The 23,284-nt window shown below is 40.3% G+C and overlaps 2 protein-coding genes across 3 annotated transcripts; both read right to left on the bottom strand.

Annotated features, from left to right (window-relative positions):
* Positions 1 to 3,007: 3,007 nt before the first annotated feature.
* fbxl22 (F-box and leucine-rich repeat protein 22) lies at positions 3,008 to 7,990 on the bottom strand. The gene is made up of 2 exons (XM_026175871.2): positions 7,297 to 7,990; positions 3,008 to 4,337 (listed from the first exon to the last, which is right to left on the bottom strand). The coding sequence occupies exons 1-2, from the start codon at positions 7,866 to 7,868 to the stop codon at positions 3,989 to 3,991; spliced, it is 921 nt and encodes a 306-aa protein (XP_026031656.2). The 5' UTR covers positions 7,869 to 7,990; the 3' UTR covers positions 3,008 to 3,988.
* A 1,392-nt stretch (positions 7,991 to 9,382) lies between these two features.
* Positions 9,383 to 22,776, bottom strand: usp3 (ubiquitin specific peptidase 3). 2 transcript variants are annotated; one of them, XM_026175870.2, is made up of 15 exons: positions 22,300 to 22,776; positions 21,977 to 22,037; positions 21,341 to 21,478; positions 21,050 to 21,133; positions 19,262 to 19,343; positions 18,919 to 18,998; positions 17,316 to 17,429; positions 16,965 to 17,078; positions 16,607 to 16,696; positions 16,292 to 16,398; positions 15,959 to 16,039; positions 15,722 to 15,840; positions 15,485 to 15,598; positions 11,141 to 11,208; positions 9,383 to 10,561 (listed from the first exon to the last, which is right to left on the bottom strand). In XM_026175870.2, the coding sequence occupies exons 1-15, from the start codon at positions 22,388 to 22,390 to the stop codon at positions 10,093 to 10,095; spliced, it is 1,812 nt and encodes a 603-aa protein (XP_026031655.1). In that variant the 5' UTR covers positions 22,391 to 22,776; the 3' UTR covers positions 9,383 to 10,092. The 2 variants fall into 2 exon arrangements, with proteins under 2 accessions (XP_026031655.1, XP_026031654.1); XM_026175869.2 differs by having other exon boundaries at positions 16,607 to 16,756; positions 22,300 to 22,773.
* Between the last annotated feature and the right edge of the window lie 508 nt (positions 22,777 to 23,284).

The following is a 23,284-nucleotide window of genomic DNA, read 5'->3' as shown; positions in this document are numbered from 1 at the left end:
GTTTCCCAATAACTAAATAAAAAATGATGTAAAAGGACAACATATGATGAAATGGATTGACATTATGAAAATAATCTGGGAAGATAATTAGGTAGGAGGTAATCTCCTTGTGCAGTCAGGTAGTACACCCACATTTAATGGGAAATGGTGCAGCTAGCCCCATGCTCCCCAAAATGTCAACCCTTTGGAGGAAGAGAAGAGTAGACATATGGAGACATTTCACATTGGACGTCAAGGAAAGTAAGGCCCTTGTTGAACCACATTGAGGAACTCTCACCGGTAACTTCTGTCAGTCTGCCCCAGGACAGCTGTGGCTACAACTGTAGCTTGCCTCCACCAGTGTGTGAATGTGTGTGTGAATGGGTGGATGACTGGGTGTGTAAAGCGCTTTGGGGTCCCTAGGGGGGACTAGTAAAAAGCGCTATACAAATACAGACCATTTACCATTTAATAACAAACATGAAAAATAATAACATGAAAAACTTTCACACTTTTTTTTTGTCAGCTGAATCTAATCAAAGTTTTGTGATAATTAGTGGACTAAAACTAAAGGTATTTAGATGCCTGAATTATGACTTAAACAATATGATTTGAGTTTAAATGTGTCTAAAACTAAATCAAAAGTTGCTACAAAAACTAACACTGCCCTAAACGACTTTGTTATACAGAGGAGTTCAAGGATGACTGCAACCATGTGACCAGGTCCTGTGGCTGCAAAACAACTCCAAATCACCACCCTGCCACCGCTGTGTCTGACAGTTGACATGATGTGTTTGTTGTGTTTGGTTGTCTCCAAACACGGTGCTGGGCATTATGGCTAAACATCTCTCCTTTGGTGTTGTCTGCCCAAAGGAGATTACCCCTGAGGTTTTGTGGTTTACTCAGATACAACATAAGCCATGCTGCCATGTTCTTTTAAGTGAGAAAAGGCTTTCTCCTGGCAACCCTTCCAACCCTAGTTTCCCTGCCATGAACTTTAACATTTAACACACTAACTGAGGCCTGTAGTGTGATTTTGCATCCACATCCACTTTTGGGAAGGAGTGTTAACAAGCACCTGAATGCTCCAGACCAGCAAACTGCCAGAACTTCTGCTTTTATAGATATGCCCACACTTGCTGATGATCAGTTCATCAAGTGGATTTGACTAGCAGCACCTGGCTGCTGCTTATCCTCTTAATTTTTAGGGAAACTGTAAGGGTTTACTTAGTTTTTTACACAGGACTGCAAAGAGTCCTGTGAAAACCTTTTCTTTTTTTCACATGTAAAGGAAAAATCACATTACATCAGCTGTAGCTGCTAAAACACATGGACACGTGTTCAAGTCTTTCTTCATTATCTTCCCTCACAATCATCCAACCATAAAAACACTGCCCCTGGTAGAAACAAGCAGAGCAGTGATGCTTTGATACAGTCGTGTTTTTACATGTCTGACACTCAGTGCTGTTTGTGTGCATGACTGCTGCAGGCAGCCGGATGTGCATTAGGACTTTTTCTCCCTACTTAGCTCCTAACAGTTTCAGCCAGTATTTGATGGTAAATAATACGCTTTTTGTTGTCTGGCCTCCAAACAGTGCACCTGTGTTTCAGTCCAGAACGATAATTATAGTTGGCTTGGGGCTTGCTTTGTTGGAAACCAAGATTAAAACAGTACGTGCTAGACTATCCTCTCCCACATGTAGATGAAAATAAAACTTGACTTGTCGATTTTTAGGTACGCACAGTTACAGCTAATGAAGTCTAACAGTTATGCTATGATTTCCACCCCTACCTGGTTTACGTTCAGCTTTTGTTGAACTGGTTTTAGAGATGTTTTGATTTCACTCTGTGGTCATTCTGGAGTTTGTGGTATTACTGACATGTGCTGCATTGTACTTGGAGGAACAGTCTTATTAGTTTCACTCTGTATTTTCCACCTGGTCATCCAAGGTCCCAGCTGCACTGAGTCCAGGATTCTGTGGTCTGAGAGCCACCGTTGTAGTCCAAACCACATGGACCACATTACACTGCTTAATCAGTTTTGCATGGCCAAACAAAAAGAAAATAGGAATAATTAGATAAGGACAAGTAGTGAGTTGTGTGCTTTTCAGATGTTCTTGTCAAACTCATACAAATATACATATACACTCTTTAATTTAGCATAATCCCCCATAATCTGTGTGTCTCATAAATAACATTCAATATTTGCACTCACTCAGCCTTACTTATGACTTATGACTATAGATATAAAACACTACGTGGAAAGTTTTTTCTTCCCCCTCAAAACCGTTGCAGATGTTCCCACAAGTGTTTTTCTTTCACTCTTCTGCCCATTCAGTTAATCCCAAACCAGCCTGATAGGGTTTAAGTTCAGGTCTTTCACCTGTTGGAGCTTACCATCTAGTTCTTTTCTTTCTGTGTTTTGAGTCACAGTCTTTCTGTAACATGAAACTCTCGATTAACCAGTCTGTCTTCCTTTTGTTGCCTGCCTTTTTCTCACCATTTTCTGCTTTCCTACAGTACAGTATTATCGTAATAACGCATCAATTAGTGTAATAACAGTTTGTTACCAAACCATCTAGGTATAGACTGATGGCTTGCAAGAAATCAGAAAATTTGGGGTGCCTGCATCGCCTTTCAAGGCTTAATTTTCAGTACAAAAGCTGTATGTTTAACAAGTTCCTAATCTCCAAAAAAGCCAGTTTTCTGTGAAGTTCACATGATTTTGGATGATGATGTTTAATTGCTTAAGCTTTGGAGGTTTACATCTTATCTTTGTATCATATCAAATTCACTCGACTTGAACTGCTTCAGTTAATTAAAAATTGGAAAACTGAGTGTCGGAAACTAGCGATTAAGGAGTACCCTGCTGCCGCAGTCACCTGTCATAAATCTGTCACATGGTATTTACAGACACGCCTGTTCAGCCTAATTTTGTCACTATTACGTAAGATGACAACTCAGGCTTAAGGCATTTTTCCTTGGGAGAATCCTTCCTCTCTGGATGGAGATCACGACCACACACGTGTTTGAGGGTTTTTTATGTATTTTACTTTTTAATGCTGGAGTGGTTGTAAAAAATGTAATCAAACCATCAAATGCTATTAAAGGAATAGTTTGACATTTAGGGAAAATGACTATTCAATCATTTGGAGATACACAGAGATGATTGATAACACTCCTATGCCTGTGCTGGAAATAAGACAAGGCAAAAGAAGATCTGTCATTCAGTGTGACAGCAGCTACTTTGCTGGAAGAAGAAACTTCCTGAAGTTTCCATTTGTTGCCTGTCAACTAGTCCTGGCCAAGAGACAGGTCACGTGACCCCTTATGCAAACTCAAATTTTGTCATTTTGTCATTATTTGGCACATGGGAACTCTGGACAATGTCAGGAAAACAACTTGGGACATAGCTTGAGATTGCCTCAGACACTACTGTGTTTGGTTTAGCGTGTTTGGCAGGTGAACTATCTGGATAGAGAGAGCAGAGTGCAGAGAGCAGAGCAAAGGCCATGGATACACGGGACTGATACCTGCAGCTGCTCTCACACGGGCACAGACTGACCCAATCGAACGTTGCACAGACTTTGTACAAGCGAGCTGGCAGGTCAAAGATTGTTTTGTGTCTAGTCCAGCTATGTCTATCCATTTGTGTTGTCACATTCTCAAAATCAACAAAAGTTCAGGGCTGCGGTGTGAAAACAGTTTGTGTTTCTGCAGTTGCTAAATGTCTTTTTTTAACCTTTTGATAGAATCGATCTGCTCCCTCCCGTTTCTAGTTTGTGCAGCTCCTGGTGGCATCTTCATCTTTACTACACGTTTTTCCAAAAATGTCAAACTATTTCTTCAAGATTTAAAAGAAATTTATATTTAATGTGTGTCATATAAAAGGTATAACAAAGTAAAATTAAATACAAATCATACAAAACATCACAGTAGAGTCATTACACAGTAAGTTACATGAATGCTCTTTTATGGTCCCAGTTAGTGTGGGTGTGAGCCGCTACCATCAGGAATTCTGCAGGACCTTCTGCAGTGTCCTCCTGATTGGTACCCTCTCCTCAGGCTTGCTGTCGGGGATCAAGTCAGCGCTCCTCTCAGCAGTCAGTTGAAGGGCTGGCTTCATCTCCTTACAGTGCTGCAGCCCTGCCTGAGTGATATTCCTACAAAAATCCACCTTCACCTCCTCCAGATTGTCTCCGTGAGCCACCACGCCCTCCAGGCTGCAGTCAGTAATGCGGACGCAGTTCTCTAGGTGGAGGTAGCGTAGCTTCCTGCAGCACTGCAGCACAGAAATCACATCCCGGTCAGTGATGTGTCCACAGCCAGACATGGTTAGCGACAGCAAGTTGGGGCACCTGTGGTAGAGACATCCGTAAGTCATGTCGCTTAACTGAGGCAGGTTTTCACTTTTCACACATAGAGTACAAAACCTGTACTGTGTCATCTTTACTCATAATGCCTTGGGATATATATACTGCGAGATGGACACATGATGTGTTTAATGACAGAGCTGTTAAATACCTAGACCTTCTGTGTACACCGAGTCCCACCGGGCCATGTGTGTTTCCTTTCTTTAAAAAGCTTTTGTGAGTAAGTGAAGAAAAAAAGAGCCGACAACAATTTTAATGAGAAAACCGCTTCTGAAAACAAAATGTCAAGTGTTTCTGTGAAATGCATGCACTGCTGGATTGTCATTCAGTGCACTGCAACCTAGCGGCAGGCCAGAGCTGGTAGACAGGCACCGGGATGGCAAGGGATAGTGAGTGTCATTCATGTTGACAGATGCAGATTACATAAAGACTTACATAATCTTACCACTTCACCACATGTGAGCCCGACATATTCCAGCTGCCTGCGAGTGTTGAGGGCAGTGCCCCAGTAACCTCTGAGCATGCAGTCGATCCATGTGCCCTGCTGCATTGTTGCATGGGCTCAGAGTGAGACTTTAGCAGAGCATGTGATCGGACGCTGTTGACATTAACAAAATATTGAGGAAGTCGGGCAGTGCACTAAAAAGAAACAGTTCCATTTAGAGACTCGTTTGTCTTTTTTAATGACATAGGATAGGAAGTGGATAGAAGCAAGAGATAAGAGGAGTAGTATTTTTTTAAACCCATTACATAATCCGCCCTCTCATGGAACTTCCACTGTGCGCAGACTCTTTTGTGTGCTATTCCAATATGTACATACCCACTTATCTGAATCTGTCTTGCACACACACATAGAATATGTGCACTTACATACATACAGGCATTTAGTTATTGGCGCATTAAAGCACCGCCTCATAGCACCTTGTTTTTTTAAGTGGAAAATAATTTCTTTTTAATGGGTTTCTTTGTTTGTTCCGTCTGTAAGCTAGTTTTCAAATTCATTCCCATAATATTTCATATGTTCGCCAACTGTAGGAACGTAGCAGCTGAATGAAAATGAAAGAAAAGCAAAAACCTTGATCTTCTCAAAGTAGCAAGGGCAAATATAAGTGCTTCCACCTAGCAGTGTGTGGCTAAAATGTTCAGAATTTTTTTTTTATGCCTTTAATTTATGTTTGAGACATGATGTAGTTCCCATTGAAAGAAACAGCAGCAAGAGCAGACTGGTCTATGTTGAGCACAAGCAGAACACCACACCACCAACCTGTAATCATGCCTGTAATGAGCTGTTTGGTTTCCTAACGGTTAATTTGTCTGGTCAAATTATCCAGTGAGCTCTAAAAGGAACTGAGACGTAGTGTACATTTACTGTTCGTGTCCTTCAGTCGTTTGAGGGGAAAGGTTTGCGTCAAAAAAAGCCTAAAACATTGCTGGAACCTTCTATTTTCTAGATTTAGTAGTAAATATTTTCCAAAGCAGCTGTCAGATAAATCTCTTAAGCACTTCATAAGCAAAAGTCACGCATGCTCTCGTTATGTAAGAGAAAGCATCAGTTTATCCAAATGGTGCACAGTAAAGATCGGAGTAAAACTACTCAGAAATGTTTAACCAGTCTCATGCCAAAGCTTCTTGTGCCACCCACTGCGCAGCCCACACTATACTGCAAATCAGGCATGTTAATTAATCTTGTATAATTCTAATACTGTGACCTTAAGAAAATTGATTTACTGTAGTTTTCTGGCTCTGCAGAGTATTACACTGAAAGTACACTGCAAAAGAGGCCCAAAGACATGCTATGTTTTATAGTTTTTTCCATGTAGATAAAAAAAGAGACTATAGACACGAGGTTGGCGTCAGAGTTTGCGTGGAGTCTTATCCAGGAAGAGGCAGGCACAGACAGAGCACATGTTCATTCCTCTGACGGCAACAAAGAGCCAATTGTAGGCTCCACCTGCCTGCATAAATCTCCACTATGCAGCTGACTGGGAGGGTCTGGAGCCAAGTCACTCTTTATCACCCCCACAGCCTCTGTGTTCCCGCCCACTTTGTCACGTGCGCTTCCTTTCTTCTGACAATTTGGGAGGGTTTATCAGTATGCAGAGAGTGTGCCTTAAGGACACAGAGATGCAAGCCTCAGACGAAGTGGGTGGTTCTAAACTCTGACTCATCTCACAGCTCTCACATCACAAATCTCAAATTTCACAATACAGGAAGTCCTCACAGGGTTGTACACACGCCACTGAGACTGCCCCTTTCCCCCTTTCCCTTCCTCTTGTCCCGGCCAGCTGTGGTGGCCAAGCTCCCTCACATTGACTGTTATTACTGGCTGCCTTGAAGAAATTATCCAGAGACCTCATTACGCCTCTCCGGGACGATTCCTGCCTGGACCCGGCCACGCACACAAGGCCAAAAGCCAAAACGGCTACTTTTCAGCGACCTATCAAGTCCAACTGTCACGTCATTCATTAAATATATTTTGATATGTGACCACAGTTATGTTAGTTAATAGAATCAGTCTTGTGTCCCACAGATGTGTCATTTTTCTGTCTCCACAGCCAGTTGTGGATATGCCATCTGTTTCTAATGATCATGTTCCATGCTGCCTGCAGCTAAACATGGCAGTTAGACTGAGCGACGTGCCTTTAAATGAAAACCATTTGGTTCCCTGATGTGGGTGTAAATGACCCTGAAAGCAACATCCCCTCCCCCAAATTGTGTGAGCATCCTCAAGACACATAAAGAGAGACGCAATTTGTTCTCGTGCCAGTGTCAAGATGAACACAAGCTGTGCCAATGTCATGTTAATTCTACTCTACTTTTAAGGTGTTTAAAAGTCAGTGCTTGAGGTATTATTACAGGATATTACAGTGTCCTCTCTCAGCTTTTATCAGCTGTCATTCTGATCACACAACACAGCAGGGTAGAGCCACACACAAACACTCACATATAGCAGACATGGGCCAGGAACGTGCTGACCAGGCTTTCGTGTTTACTGCAGATGTTCTTCTGAAACGAGCTCTTCAACCAGTCCTCAATGTTGCACACTTGCAGGACCATGCTGGAGTACCAACTAATAGTTAAGTAACGCAACGAGGGTCCCAGCACAAAGTTGTCCTTCCTGAGCTGACAAGGGGAACTGAAGTGGAGTAGATTCCAGAGACAGGGGTCCAGGAAGACCTCACGCAGCTGATGACAGGTGAGGGACAAACTCCTCCGACTGTCTTTGTCCAGGAAGGAGAAAAGGTGAAGGAGACACTCACGGTTGAGCTGAATGAGATGCATGGTGTGTTGTCCTGAGACATAGAGATAGGCTTCGTCCCTGGGGCAGTGATAGGCCTGCTGGTAAGCAGCAACAATGAGCCCACAGCCCGTATTGTGTGGCCTAGATACATGATGCCCCCTCAGGCACACCACACAGGCCTGCACATATAAGGCCGTAGAGCACGGGCTATTTTGGGAAGACAACTGCTGTGCAGTCAAAGATGGAAGTGTTTGAGCCATACGCTCCCTTTCCATCTGTCATGGCTCTCAACAGGCAGCAAGTGCTGGATTCAGCCAGATGTTTACACTGTCCTGGCCTAGTTCTCAGATACACACTAAGAGACATAAAAAAAAGAGAAACACCTTCACTGGGTAGTGCAGAAACACCCGTGCAACAACTACGGTTAGGGGTCAAGTTGGAGGGAAAAAAACAAACCTAAAACACCTCAAGAATTATGAAAAAATTCTGTGATACTTTTAAAAACAGAGGTAGTGAAAAATAATGGGATGATTTATCAGTGTCAAATTTTTACATTAAATGATTCTTTGCGAAATGTACCAATGTTTAAAAAAAAGTCTGTATTTAATGTACTTAAAGGGATCTGCATTCCCTGCATTGTGATCGAGACCATCAGAGAGCCACATAACGTGGAAAACGCTTCATGTGAGTGAAAGTCACAAGCCGTACGCAGGACTTTGCCTCAAGGAACAGACAGTACTACAACTCAGAGTGTTTGTTCAGTTGGCTCGCAGAGGACGTACAGAGTTGGCAAAATGCAAAATACCATTCAGCCCATGTCATCACTCCACACTTCCTTGCCAGCTTTTTCTACGTCACTCTTTATCGGCGATCTCTATAAAAAAGCAGGACACTGGGAAATTCCACTGCTGGAAGGCGGATCACATTCTGTACTCTGCGTCACCGTGTCACGACGCCCCTTACAAGATCTCCAACGTTGTTTTTTCCACATTTGGGATATAATCAAAAAATCTGAAACAACAAAACAAGGGGGGCACTTGTATCACTGATGGGGACAGAATAACAAACCGCAACCACCTGTGTGCAGGCGATGAAGAGCAGCTGCTCCTCAGCATACAGGAGTGCCTGTTCCTGCCAGAGTGAGACGGCTCACTGGGTGGCACGTGTGCAGGGGGGAGGGTGACTCTGCGAGTGTGTGTGTGTGTGTTTGTGTGGGGAAGACAACTTAAAGGCTCTCATTTTAGAAGTCCTACTTGGGTCATATCAAAGCCAGTTAATCATTACAAGGCATAATAAGGGTGTTGAGACAGTTGTATACTGGAAATACACATGAAATATATTTTAGTATGCATGTGTCTACTGTACACACACACACACACACAAAAGGAAAAAACTGTTCCTAACATACGCGTCAATAAATAGTTTGATGATATTTAATTTGCATAAAGTACATGAACCTGTTTAGAAAATAGATTCGCAGTATAAGCTTAAAAATAGAGGCTAGTGTAGAAACATTAGTGATGCAGTTCTTTAATTCCTCCAGAGCTGCTCGCTAGGTTAATATCCCTACTCCTGACTAATGAACAGATTGCTATACATGTTTTTCTTCAATATTCACTCCTGCAAAATCTTAACTTGGAACTTCACTTTATTAGTTTTGGTCTTACCATCTTTCCTTGTGACAGTGCAGCAACCACCACCTAACGTGAACCGTGGCGTCTTGTTTGCCTTTTACTGCAGCGGGTCGGCCGGTTGCCGTCGATGATAAAAACAGCCCAACACAAACATCTTAATAAAATGTTCTCCATTGTATTCTGTCATGTTCATGTTGCCTGGTACACATTTGAAGAGAATTTCACTTCAGGTCCCCGTGTATGGCCATTTCAAATCAACATAAAATGTTACATGATACTCCAGCATCAGTACAGGCAAACTTTTTGAGAATGATCACTTCTTTTTACATTGGTTCTGGTCAAGAAGTTAAAACAACTTTCTAAAGCCCTAATGAGCACCAGTCAGTCAAATGCATTGCATTCTAAATCTTAAAATATCCTCTAATGACTGGAAAACAGAACTACTGGGCTCTTAAGGTGAAAAATATGACATGTGAAACTTTAAAAACAATAGAAATGCCAAATATTACACAGTGTTCTTGACAATGAATCTCTTCAGTCTAGGCTAAACATTGGACCAACTGAGGTTTTCCAAGGCTAAAGCTTCAATACGTTAAACTTTAAACGATCACCTTTGGAATCTATTGGATATGGAGAAGTCTACCTCGGTATGAGGGCACATCATCGAGAGAAAACATGCAAAAAGTCTACTAAACAAATTAAGCAGCAAGTTAAAACATGACGCTTTCAAACAAATCATAACACAAGAGTGAAAATGTGAATGTTATGTGAAAATTATAATCAAGCACGGTGACAAATGTGATTGAGGTGAAGTCGAAACAAAAGTCACGAGCTGGTCTGAGGCAGTGAAATCTCAAAGAATTATTTATTGTGCAACAGTTTGTAGAGCTTGGTGAGATTCTTCTGTTGCAGCCTTGTCTGAGGTATCTGCATCTGCTGCAGCTTTCACTGATACTGTGTCACCCTCAGCCAGTGTAGCCATGTCTTTGTTCACATCTACCTCCTCTTTCTCGCCCGCGACGTCCTCGTGTGACGATGCTGCGTCCGCAAAATCCAGATCTGTAGCTACCGTATCGGCTACGACTGTGTCCTGAGAAACTATTTCTGGAGAAACACTGTCCACAGCTGCAGCGTCCACGGCAGGCTTATTCGTGGCTGTGCTGTTTGATGCGCTTGTGTCAGAGGGCACCTGACCAGTCCTCTCTACGTAGAAGAGGATGTAGGCTTTGGCCTTCCTCACTGTATCCTCATTGGTCAGAGTCACTGTGCTGTCGTTGAAGTGGTACCAGTGACCCTCATGGCTGCCGTACGCTGTATAATGCCCCGACCCAACCCTGTGAACACAAACACACGTCATATTCTGCTGCCTGCTTTCATGCAAGAGTTCATCTATCGTTGCTGAAGCAAGAGGGGAGAATTCAGCTCGACAATATATCAGCAGTGCAACACTGCCACCTAGAGGCCAAAGACAAAAGCACTTTGATTCTGTTTGAATCTAAATGTGTTTTCAAGGACTTGCAGCCTAATGCCTTTTAGCGGCTACATAAATTTTTAAACTGCAGCTTTCACAAAGCGGATGTGATCCGGCTATACAGTAATTCAAAGCTGGCAGATAATAATGCACAGATCCATAGCCCAGTCTTGAATGCATGTTAGGATTCAGTTCCTTATTCTTCTACAACACAAAAAATACACTTGTACAAAAAAAACAAAAAAAAACAAAATATGGATCAAGCTGGCCCTTTTATCCAGAGGAAATAATTAGTCATCAAGTTAAATCAGTTATTAATTATAGCTTTGATTCATGACCTCTAAACATGGATGCTTCTTGACTAAGAAAGCTGTGTAATTACCGCATTTTACGCCATCTAACAAATCAGGAAAGCCAGACTCAACAATGTTAAACTACTCACCCAGATCCATGATGCACCACGACAGCAACAAGGTCATACAGGCAGCTCCCTGGTAATGACTTCTCTGGCTGCAAAAACAACAGAGCAAAAGGAAAATGCTGTGGAAATGCCCTTAACACCTGGAAGTGGATACAAGCCACAAACTGGCAGACAGATAATAATCAAAACAGTTTACACTCCTTCAGTTATGAGTAGAGATGTACGCGATTAATGGACTACGTGTTTAAACGCTGCTGCACTATCTAGTCCAGGGGTGGGCAATCTCAGTCCATGAGGGCTGGCGTCCCTGCAGGTTTTAGATCTCACCTTGGGTCAACACACCTGAATCACATGATTAGTTCGTTACCAGGCCTCTGGAGAACTTCAGGACATGTTGAGGAGCTAATTTAGCCATTTAAATCAGCTGTGTTGGTTCGAGGACACATCTAAAACCTGCAGGGACACCGGCCCTCGTGGACTGAGATTGCCCACCCCTGATCTAGTCAGTACCAGAATTACGAGTCAGTTAAGCCTGTTTTTCTTATTTTATTCATGTACAATAGCAGTTACTGGTTGAGCTGGGATACAGGGACACTGACCACTTCCAGTTCACCACACTTTCGATGGCAGTTGAACAGATTAAAGCAAGTAACAACCATGGTAACAAGGCTGTTTTGCAGTATTTTGATGTTTTAAAAAACAAACAAACAAAAAATAAAACAAAGCAGTTGTATATCAGCTTCGCCGGAATAAACTGGATTAGAGCCAAGCAGCCGAGGCCAGGTGTGACCACATTCTTCATGTGGAAGCTCCCAGAAAAGAAGGTCACTGCTGCTAGCACTGCTGAACTCACAGAGCCAAAACAATCTCACTCAGTGTGTGTTTGCAATGGTTTAAATTCTGTTCACTTTTTAATGTTTTCCGAGGATTTTTCTGTCGTTTTGACTAGACCAGTTTTTCCTGTTATTTAGCAAATTAGCTGCCAACATCCCGAGCTCTCACTCATTGCTTGTATTTGTGTACATGTGTTGTTTGACCTTCTGTGTGAAGAACAATGTACAAGACTATTTTTATCTGTTGACAGAGCAAAAGGAGCAGATCTGCAACTGAGCTCTTGGACTGAAAAAAAAAGTCACACAAACATTAAAGATTTATGTTTGCTAATAATTTTAAAGTACAAACCCAATTCCAAAATAATGTAAAAACAAAAAAGAAAAAAAAAAGTTTTACTACTGTTTACGTTCAACTCCATCTTGGATTGCTAACTCAGGGTTGGTGGGCTCTACCGACTTTCCTAATGAGAAATAAAAGCTGAGTGGGCATTCCACATCAAATTCCATATGGGAACTCAAAAATCCTGAATTCTGGCTTATTCACGAATGCCCCATTAAAAGAACAGCCGGAGAAGCAATTAGCAACTTATCCAGTTAATTGGCAACAGATGATTGGGCAAAAAAAGAGCATCTTAGAGTGACAGAATTTCTCAGAAGTAGACAGAGGTTCACCAATCCACAAAAAATGGCATCTAAAAAAATGTGTAACAACTCTTTATCTGCAGTACATAATAATGAAAGGATTCACAGAATTTGGAGACAAAGGGACAAAGCTTAAAATCCATATTGGATGTGGTGATCTTCACTCAGTCAGCAATGCATTAAAAACAGACATGATTCTGTCATGGAAAACTCCATCATACAGAGAAGCAGCCATATGTGACTTTGATCAAGAAACCTTGCAGTTTTCTCTCAGCCAAAGCTCATTTAAAAGACAGACAAATCAGACAAATCGAAATTTGAAATCCTTTTTGACAGTATGGGAGTGCACGAGTGACTGGAACTTGAAATAGGCCTTGGAAAGACACCATCAACACTGAAAGGCACATATGGGTTTTAGAGCATCCAGATTAGGGCTGCTCGATTATGGCAAAAATGATAATCACGATTATTTTCACTGAAATTGAGATCACGATTATTTGACGATATTTATTTAACCCTTTAAGACCTACTATAGAACCAAGTCCACCAGAGCTTATATTATTTTTTTTACATGCTGTAGTGCCATTTGTGGGAGCATTTCAAGTTGCTATACATCAATACAACTGTTATAGCCCATATTTTAATAATATGTATGCATTAAGTCCATAGTAATTACATAAATTGCAAAAAAGTGCAATAAACTACAAAAAAAATTGAAAATCGCTTTTGTTTTGTTTACATATATTTCTACTTGGAGAAATTTAAGAGGTTTATCCCTCAAAACTTTAAATACAATAAAGTTGCAAAAAATAGTTTACAACAACAGGAAATTTATTTTGAGTGTCTTCATAGTTTTATTTTGGAGATACAGCAATTTTTATATACTGCAGGAAAAACAAAAAACAATCCTATGATGCAAATTTGCAAAGAAAACAGCAGGTGCATCATTTCACTGTGGGAAGTGTTACGAACAGCTGATGGATCGGCAAAGCGTGTTTCTGGAGTATTATGTTTTTGTTCCTGCAAGCGCTTTTTATGCAGTTTTTGCAAAGCTATATGTGGAAGGAAACCGTGACCGAGGACAAGCTGATGGCATAAGTTGTAAGTACAACTCCTCCGGTTTCATATGCAAAACAAATTATTGCGCTAGCTTACACGGTTCAGGTTCTACAGGGATTTAAAAATAGTTACACAACACGGAGCGTGCTGCTCTGACCGGATTTAAAGGGTTAACAATGACTTTAAAAAATAATATAACATAGTGTGCAACACCACTGAAGTTTTTTTTACCTCTCTTTTCAACCAACAGCAGTCACTCTCCTCTCCAAATAACTTCTGCTTAGCTTTCCGAGCTTCCCTCGGGTCCTCTTAATCAGCGGTCTCCAACCTTTTTTGCGCCACGGACCGGTTTATGCCCGACAATATTTTCACGGACCGGCCTTTAAGGTGTCGCGGATAAATGAGGGAGGGGCTAATAATCGGCTCAGTCATTTTTAATGATCGTTGAAAGCCCAGATCGTAATCGTGATTAAAATTCGATTAATTGAGCAGCCCTAATCCAGATGACATCTTTTTCAAGGTTGGCCTTGCATATTTCAGCAAAAAAATGCTAAACTTTATATGTAACCCTGTCTCTGCTCCTTTGAGATGTGTTGCTGTATATAAAATATATAAAATTCGCTTATATCTTGCTTAAAAAGGTACATTTTCTCAGTTTAAACACTGGATGTGTTTTCTATGTTCAATTATGAATCAAATATGGATTTATGAGACATTGGCATTTTACAGTGTCCCAACTACTTAGGAATTGTGGTTGTATGTTAGGAGAAGCTCTCGTATTATAACAAAAAACTGACATACTTATTGCACAGCGGTCAGAAAAGCGATTTGCTGTAGAATAGCACCCCCTGAAGCTCTGGAGCATTCAGACAAACAAGATTAATACTTGTCACAAGTACTCTGAATTCCAGACCTTACATAAAGATCTAATCAAAAGCAGTTTATGCCCAGTATAAAACTGTTTGCACTCTGAAATGAAATGAAATAGACACTCCATGTCCCCGAATCAGACATAGGTGTGAATCAGCCATCACAGCATCTTGCAAAGTTGTGAACACAAGCACGGACCTCCTACGTAACCAGCTGGAGATCTATCAGAAAGTCACAAATGCAGGTGGTAACCACTGATCCAATAATGAAAAATGCATTTGCTACAGATGGTAGTTTAACAACCCAGGTCTGTGCACTACTGTTAATAATTTAGCATATTTCTTTAATACTTTATTATCAATCAGAGCACTCGTGTACATTTTAGGACACCAGCCTCATCAACCAATCACAATCAGTGTCACTGCCAACAACCACAATGTGTTTTTACCATTGTGTTGATATAAATTCTTATTTAGATAAATGTGTGTTACTTTTTTCAAATGTATTTTTTTTTAAGTAACAAAACTATAATGCTTCATTACAAAAAATTCAAACTAGCATAAGTAAACTACGTTCCTGTTGTGATCTTTCCTACCACACTGACTTGGATACCAACAATTTCCACAATGGTAATTTCTGTGAACTTGTTTTTCTGTCGTAAGAGCAGAAAAATGGAAAAAGATGATCATCACTGGCTGTACAAGTGTTTACTGATACAGCACTGTGAGTTTTTAGGAGCCAGCAAAATTGTAGCAAATTTCTGCAAACATTTACTGCAGTTTTTATGAATTTTAGCTGGTGTGTTTTCTCACCAACCTACTCTGGCCTTTGTATTATCTGCCATTAAAAGCATATCTTACGGTCTCCTGATTAAACTGCAGATCAGCATTTGATCTGACTCTTAAATGTAGCTGTTGTGGAAAAACAAAGAAAATAAAAAGGCTGTGAGTGTTGGGCTCACCTCAAGTAAGTAGCCTCTCATGTCCAGACCTTTCAGTGGAAATTCTACATAGGTATCCACCTTGTTTCTCAAAAAGGCAGTCCAGTGGAACCGTTTTAGGTGCAGGCACAAAACCTATGAGTAGAAACAAAAGTGCAATTTATTTAAGAAGTAAAAGCAAACATATGTTTTTATAGTTTAATAGTAGATACAGTGAAGTGTATATTAAAATATATATATATATATATATAAAAAAACCTTTGGCAGCTTCTGGATCCAAAACTTCTTGGTTGATTTCTGTCTCTTTTTACACTTATGGCAGTAATACAGCTCTGTGTCATCGAGTTCTTCCAGGTCGGTGAAGCTATGTAAGCAGTCTAAAACAAAAACAAAAACAAATACACACAAAAAAATTGAAAAGCTCTGAAGAATTTTAGTGTCACAAACTTTGAAACTAGGCCTATAAAAGATCATTTTTGACTACAAGAAACTTACCACGTAGAGTGCATGTTGGCACTGGCTCTTGGTCCTTATTTCTCTTTTGTCTGAACTGACTGGGAATGTCCAAAGACAGATCTGAGTAAAAAACACACAAGGGGAAAAACATGACGTGTCACGCACCATCAGGCTATATCAAGTTTAACTCTATAACTCTATAATAAATGGCTTTTCATTCATTTATTTGCTTTATGATGTAGAGCAACAATAAAAAGATTTGCTACAGAAACCCAAATTTATTTTTGTGTTATCTTGCCAAACACTGACACATGAACTTTGCTGTATGGGACAACAAAAGCCGCTCAGTGTGTGGTTTCGTTTATGTCTTACCAAGAAATGGATCAAACTTTCGAGATTCTGTCCCACAAATTAGGCAGTTGACTTCATTCTGAAGTATACCACCAAAAATGGATGTCACAACACTGGCGGTCCCATTTCTGTAAAGAATAAAAAAACAAAACATGCAGTAGCTTTTACATTCAAGTTATAGTGACTTACTGCTAAATATGGTCATGCCGATAGTATATTGTTACAACTAGTCTGTGTTAACTGGAAAAAAGTAGGAAATATTAACTATATGCAAAAAAATTCAGGATCCCGCTGAGACAACAAAAGCAAAATCAGTGTATGGTTAGAAGGACTCACGTGCAGCATTTGCCATCTGTACTAGAGAGTCTGACTCCATCCTGAGGTGAGACTGGATGAGACGCCCCGTTACGGCTGTACTGTAGCTCCCTGTGGAGGTGGTCCAGTAAGTAACGCATGAATTCATGGGCATCCTGCTGCTGATAACCTCTGCACACACAAACACAGCTTTAAATTGCATTCATGCAATGACTCACAATGGTTTATTGCAGTTTTTTGAAACACAATGCACCTTTGTTAGTAGTGTGACTAAAAACGGTAACACTTCGGCACAACAACAGAAGTGAAACGGAAACAGTTTCCTGCTCTGCATTAGCAGCTTAACTTATAGAAAACAGTTTTTACAATGTGGGTGTACCTGAAACTTGGCATGATTTTCCATATGGCATAAAACAAGGAGTCTGGACTGAAGGCGGTCTGGTTCCCTTGCCATAGGGAACAGAGAGTTTTCCTGAATTCCTCCACCAAAGATCTGTTCAACATAAAGAAACTTTATTTTAGACTTAACCGAAATAATTTTCTGGATTTTTAAATTATACCTGATTTTTTTCTTCTTCATTTGCCTACCCATCTTTTCCTTTTCAGCAATAACATTAGAACTGGATGCCTTACAGAACCACTCACAACTAACAATGTTGCCAATTTTACTTGCTGAAATTAACGTTAATTATTGCCCATAAATCGTCCCTCCTTCAGAAGAGGACCTTACACACTGTTGTCCCCTTGGCTGCGGGTGTGGTACATCCTTCTTCCTGCCGTCTTACCACTGCGTAGAGCCACAGCAGGCAACTCCTTGAAATAGCAGCTGAACTGCTCGATGTTGCTGTCAAAGAAACAAATTTTGCCATCAGTCGTCTCAAACGTAACATCAGCAGACAGCCGACAGGTCACGAATTAAAGGAAAGAGCAGGAGAGTGTCAAAATAAAATGCTGGACGATTAAACGCTGGGAGAACAGGTTCAAAGCACCTTCGCATTCTAAAAGTCTCTAAACCTTTAGTTGAAATAGCAATGTCCCAGTATGCCCCATGAACTGAAGCAGTGTTATCCTGAAAATATGGAAATGCTTCTAGTAAAAATACCCCAGTATAACACACCTACCAGATCACCTCACTATAGGGATCGAGGATCCAAGTTCCAAATACACTATATGCACAAACGTACTGGGTGACAACATCTGCAGGAGCTTCTGTATCTATTTGCAGATACAGTATAACAGGCTTTTGACAATTTTGCCCGTTCATCCAGAAGAGCCTTTGTGAGGTTAGACACTAATGTTTAACAAGAGGGCCTGGCTTGCAATCTAAACTCTAATTCATCCCAAAGTTATTCAATAGGGTTGAGGTCGGGCTCTGCGAGACAGTCGAGCTCCCTTCTCTAAAGGTTCCCACACAGTTGGATACATTTTTCACAAATGTTGGTAAAGGAAGAGTGCATGGATAGGTGCTTGATTTTATACAGTGGGGCAAAAAAGTATTTAGTCAGCCACCGATTGTGCAAGTTCCCCCACTTAAAATGATGACAGAGGTCAGTAATTTGCACCAATTACTGCAGGTGGGGGAACTTGCACAATCGGTGGCTGACTAAATACTTTTTTGCCCCACTGTACAGCTATGTTAAAGGGCCTGAATTCACTGATTAAGAGGTGTGGCTCAAAGTTACATATAATATATGTACATGCTTTCAAACAAAGTTAACTTCATATTTGAAGGGATGATGCTGGAACCTAACATACATCCAACCTTTGGACTTTTAAAGCAAGAGTAAGTGTGGAAAACCTGAAAAAAACATGCTGTGGTCCACACAAGGTTTTAACCTTTGTTTTCATGTTTGTTGGCAACCATGAATGAAAAAAACTACAGCTGAAACTGTCTTAATACATCTAATTATTTATTCACTGACTTTAAAGAGGCAGCAGAAGTTGCCAGGTGATGACAACCTGACAAAATAAAATTCAAAGCAACAAATTTGCTTATTCGTGACATTTTTTAGATGTTCAAATTACTAATCAATATATTGAAAATGAAAAAAAGAAAAAAGATATTTTGCAAGAATACTAGCTTCGTTGTCTGTAAATGTGGAACCCCACTGCTCTAATCCTTTAGCATTGTGACTAAATGTGTATTATCAGGGAAACCTGGCCTTTGACTGTGTCTTGTTTCCAAGCAGCCTCTGTAATCCCCCTAACTGTGCCCCAGACTATATTAATAAAGGATGACTGCTCGTGGGGCCCTGGCTCTACAGGGGCAGAGCCACTGAATTGTGCCACAGACTCGGTTCATCACCCACATACCTCGTCCTCAGTGCACTTACCTGAGGGACTGCAGAATGGCATTCATGAAGCATGTGTTTCCAAGGTTGCGCAGGCCTGTAGCACATAGAGCCACGCCATCCTGAGAGAGACGAGTATATGTGCATGTTTAAAGCCATATGGAAAAATTCTGCTGTAAGCTAACATTTAAAGTCAGTTGGCGTACAGCTCTATAAAGACGCTGTGACTCATTTAATTGAAGCCCTGCACCACAGTGTAAAAAATAGTCTTGCAAAAGTTTTAAGAGTGGTGCAGTCTTTTGTGCTGGGAGTGTGATTCTAAAGTAGCTGCTATCTTTACTTCTTTTTTCAAGGCAGCAAACATTTGCCTTGAACTATTACTTACACTGTCTTTTAACAGCTTGCCATCTCCTGCTGGGCTGTCCTGAAGTTTCCTTTTCCTCTGTCGCTCACCCATTAGTGCTGAACTGTAAGCAGAAAAGATTACTTGCGTCACCTGGATAAAGCAGATTACTTTGGTGCATGTCTTAACTTGCCTAGCATACTCTTAGAGTAGGGCTGCAGGTATCAATTATTTTAGTAATCAAGTAATCTATCGATACTGAAATATTTTTAAGTTGAACTGTTTTACAAAATTTCTAATGAAAAAACAAACTAAACTCTCTGATTGTTCAAACATGCCATACTGAATTACATTTTTAACTAAACATTTTGTTTAATGCAGAACTATAGAAATAATCTCAAGTAGAGTCAAAGGTCAAACTTGAATAAAACAAGATGTATATGCAAACTTGTCCAAAATAAAGACAATGTTGGATAATACCTCCCACCCACTGCATGACATGCTGGTCAGTCACAGGAGCACCAGAGTACCAAAAAGCACCACTGAATGACACAGGAAATCATTCCTGCCTGTGGCCATCTCCCTGTACAACTCATCCACTTAACACACTGTATACTGCAATAGCTACACCCTTTTTGCACATGCTCTCCTCTTATTCAGCTATTTATCAATAGTGACTTATATGCATACAAGTCATGTATATATTGTGTCTATTTCTTACTTAGTGTATTGTCTTTGTTACCGTTTATACTGGAGCACTGTAACCAAAATAATTTCCCCTAGAGATCAATAAAGTATTCTGATTCTAAAACTAAACTAAGGCATAAAAACTTACCTTTACTGTATTCTTGGAAGGCTCTTCCTATGTTGATGTTTTAGTGTTGTCGAAACAGACGTCTTGTAGACATTAATTAATACTGATAATAATTCAGTGTCCAGCTTAACAACCACCAAGACAATGACTCAGAATGTACTGGCCCATGTACATTTTTCATTGTATTGTTTAAAAAAAGCTATTTAATTAATACAATATTTTATATTACTTCAATTTCAATCTGAACAGTGTTACAAAAGCCTTGAAATTATTATAGTTTACTACACTCCATCCCCCCTTTAGACTCATCCCCGTTTGCTGCAGGTTTCACTTCAATGTAAAAACAGCCTTCAGTAAGCTGTATAATTTAAACATGGTGTTAGACTAAGTTAACAGTTCGTCTGCAGATTTTAATACAACTTCTGGAGGTTTACTGCAGATTTTTGTGCGGTGTAAAACAAATGGCGGTGGATGGAGCAGCTACAAAGTTTGTCTGAGTTTGTTGATCAGGTGCTTTGATGACGACCTCCTGCTAGCTGTTTCCCAGTAAGGATTTTATTGGTGATCACTGTTCCTATGATCACTGTTCCTGTGTTTTCTTTCACTCAGTCAGAGCTCAGCGTGGCTCCACCTCTGTATACAAACTCCAGCTACGCGTTTAATTATGTCGGCATCATCATCACTGCTGCTGTTGTGTTTTTGTTCAAAACTGGGAGCTGTGTGGGCTTAATGTTGTCAAACTTTTTATTCACATGCTGGTCCTTAATATGTTTGAATTTCTGTTTTTCGTGACAAATGCAGGTGAAAAACTCGTATTTATATCATTTAACACAATGGTGTGTGTGTGTGTTAAATGAACCATTGAAGCAAAGAATTTGCATTGACAATTTTTTATAATCGAACTACTCGATGAATCATTGCAGCCCTACTCTTGAGATATCAAAAAAAGTTGTCCTTTTTAAACAGTAAAAGGCAACCATGACAGTAAAATGAGGAACATATTGTTTAATACTTACTTTTCTAAACTCTGAAGATGTTCCCGCAACTTCTGCACTTGCCCAAGTTTGGTGTCGTTCACAACAAATTCATCACATCTGTAACTATTAAATACACATTAACAACAAAATATTATTATTACAAATATACTAATATTGTTACATCTTTCTCTGGTAGCATAGAAATGTGGAAGAAATTATTACAATCGATACAGATTTTAATAAAGTTGGATCATTTTATTTTTTTAAATGACAACACAATCCTCTGACTGGTAAGAGATGAGTCAGACTGTAGTCAGAGAGAACACTTACCAAAACACACTGTAGCTGCTGCAGTCCATGCAAACAGAATGATGGATTTTCTCTTTTTCATGTTTCTCACCCTTCCTTTGACTAACACAAAGGACTTGATTCTCTTCAAAGTGTTTCTTTGCATGCCCATTGACATATCTATGAGGAAAGAGACAGCTTTATAAACACACATCTGGAATTTCCTTGAAATGACTCAATAGTTATGCTCAAAAATGTATTTATTTTTAGTTAAAAGGTTTTACGCAATTACACAAGGGGAATGTTTTAAAATCAGAAGTGTTTTTTCCCGTCCCAGAAGTTTAACAAGTGTCTGTTGTGTTATAAAGCTTACAAATGTGAATTGAATTCTGGAAACACATTTTTTGTTTAAAAAAAAAAAAGGTTTGGCAGAATATTTTTTTACGTTTTATTAAACAGAATAAGCACAGGCTAGGGCCAGTAGGATCGATCATATTAAAATCACAACTGAGGGTTTTTCACAGTCATCTCAGTGACCACCGGCTGCAGTCTACACCGCTTTATTTAGTGTGTCCTTAAGTGACTGAATGATTGAAGTTGTTTGTCCCAAAGTCAATAGCTTCCTTAATAAAATTACTAAGAGGGCGGTTTAGCGGACAAAACAAAACCAAAACTCACCGTCCACAATGAACCATCAGACAGGTAAGGCAAATCCATGGACTTTTATTAGACCTGCAAACTGAACATAAAAGATGACTCCGTTTAATGAACTCGCATATGTAAATGAATAATTCTCTCAACAGCCATACAGATATGGCGAATTGTGATTTGCCCTTGCGATATCTGCTGTTGACTCGTGGCTAGTGCTTACCTAGCAGACAGAAATATGGCAGTCTGCTCACAAGTTGGCATCCAAAAATACTGCGCACCGAGCTACGCTTATGTACAACGAAATTAATTTTACTGAAGTAAAATGAAAGACAGAAAAACGCTCCTCTTACCGTTGCAACACCAGGAGGACGGAGTACCGTTAGGGAACCTGGAAGAATCAAAGGCACCGCTTATGTTTGAGCTCAGATGAGGGCACTCCATCAGCTCACGATTGTGAGTGAACCGACTTTATAACCAGCACTAACACACCAACGGTACCGGGACCCGGGAAGCTAACAATAGTTAGCCAATTAACCTAAAACTAGCTAGCTAACGTTAGCAGATCTACTACTTCTGGTGGCGAACGCACGTTTTCCTGCTTTTGCTTACGCCGACGCGTTATGCAGCTATTGTATAGCTTCCATAATTTCACATTAAAACTGTTTACATAAATAAAAAGAGCCGCTGCTGCCACCCGCACATACTGTAAGATGAAATCGTAACCTTATCCTTGGTGTTAAGAGGTACCAGATAACTGCTGGCGCTTTCCACAAACAAATGGAAATAACTTGAGGAAGTGACGTACTGTCTGCCGGCTCACACACACACACAGACAAAGATTAAAAACTTAACCAGAGAATTTTTCCCACCACTTCCGTTTTCGTCCCCCCCTTTTAACTGCTGCTTAAAGCTGGCCAAAGCCACGTTGTAAATCGACCTTACTCTGGGACAGCAGCTCTTTCTGTCATGTTTACTGATATTTTGCTGCTCCAGTTTTTAACAAAACAGCAGCTATTTTCATTTTGAAATTGCATGTAAACGCATAAGTAGCTTATAACACTAGTAAAGGTTATGTTCTTAGTAGTTACACAAATATTAACATCAATTTTTGCCACGTCCTCTATAACGTTTTGTTTTGTTATGTTTTTCGTCGCAGGTCATTAGTAAGTTTCCCTTGTTTAAACCTCGGTCGCCAACACGCATGCGAGCTTATGATGACGTCTATTTTCGTGTTTCGGCATCGTGTGCTGTCCTGTAGGTGACAAAGGGGACTTTAACGTTTAAAAACTTTAACAGTGTCACCACGTAACTCTGCAATTAATCGCTGGGATTTGA

The sequence above is a fragment of the Astatotilapia calliptera genome, chromosome 7 (genome assembly GCF_964374335.1).
Source record: "Astatotilapia calliptera chromosome 7, fAstCal68.1, whole genome shotgun sequence".
In the NCBI taxonomy this organism is placed as follows: domain Eukaryota; kingdom Metazoa; phylum Chordata; class Actinopteri; order Cichliformes; family Cichlidae; genus Astatotilapia; species Astatotilapia calliptera.
The sequence above is the reverse complement of the archived record's forward strand: the minus strand, read 5'-3'. Positions and strand labels throughout refer to the sequence as shown.

Coding starts and splice junctions, on each gene's coding strand:
- fbxl22 (XM_026175871.2), bottom strand. CDS start 7,868: ATGGAAAGGGAGCGTATGGCTCAAACACTTCCATCTTTGACTGCACAG. Junction 4,338..7,296: donor CTGGCCCATGTCTGCTATAT/GTGAGTGTTTGT, acceptor TCTCTACCACAG/GTGCCCCAACTTGCTGTCGC.
- usp3 (XM_026175869.2), bottom strand. CDS start 22,390: ATGGAGTGCCCTCATCTGAGCTCAAACATAAGCGGTGCCTTTGATTCT. Junction 17,430..18,918: donor GCCATTCTGCAGTCCCTCAG/GTAAGTGCACTG, acceptor TTTCTTTGACAG/CAACATCGAGCAGTTCAGCT. Junction 16,399..16,606: donor ACAGATGGCAAATGCTGCAC/GTGAGTCCTTCT, acceptor TATTCTTTACAG/AAATGGGACCGCCAGTGTTG.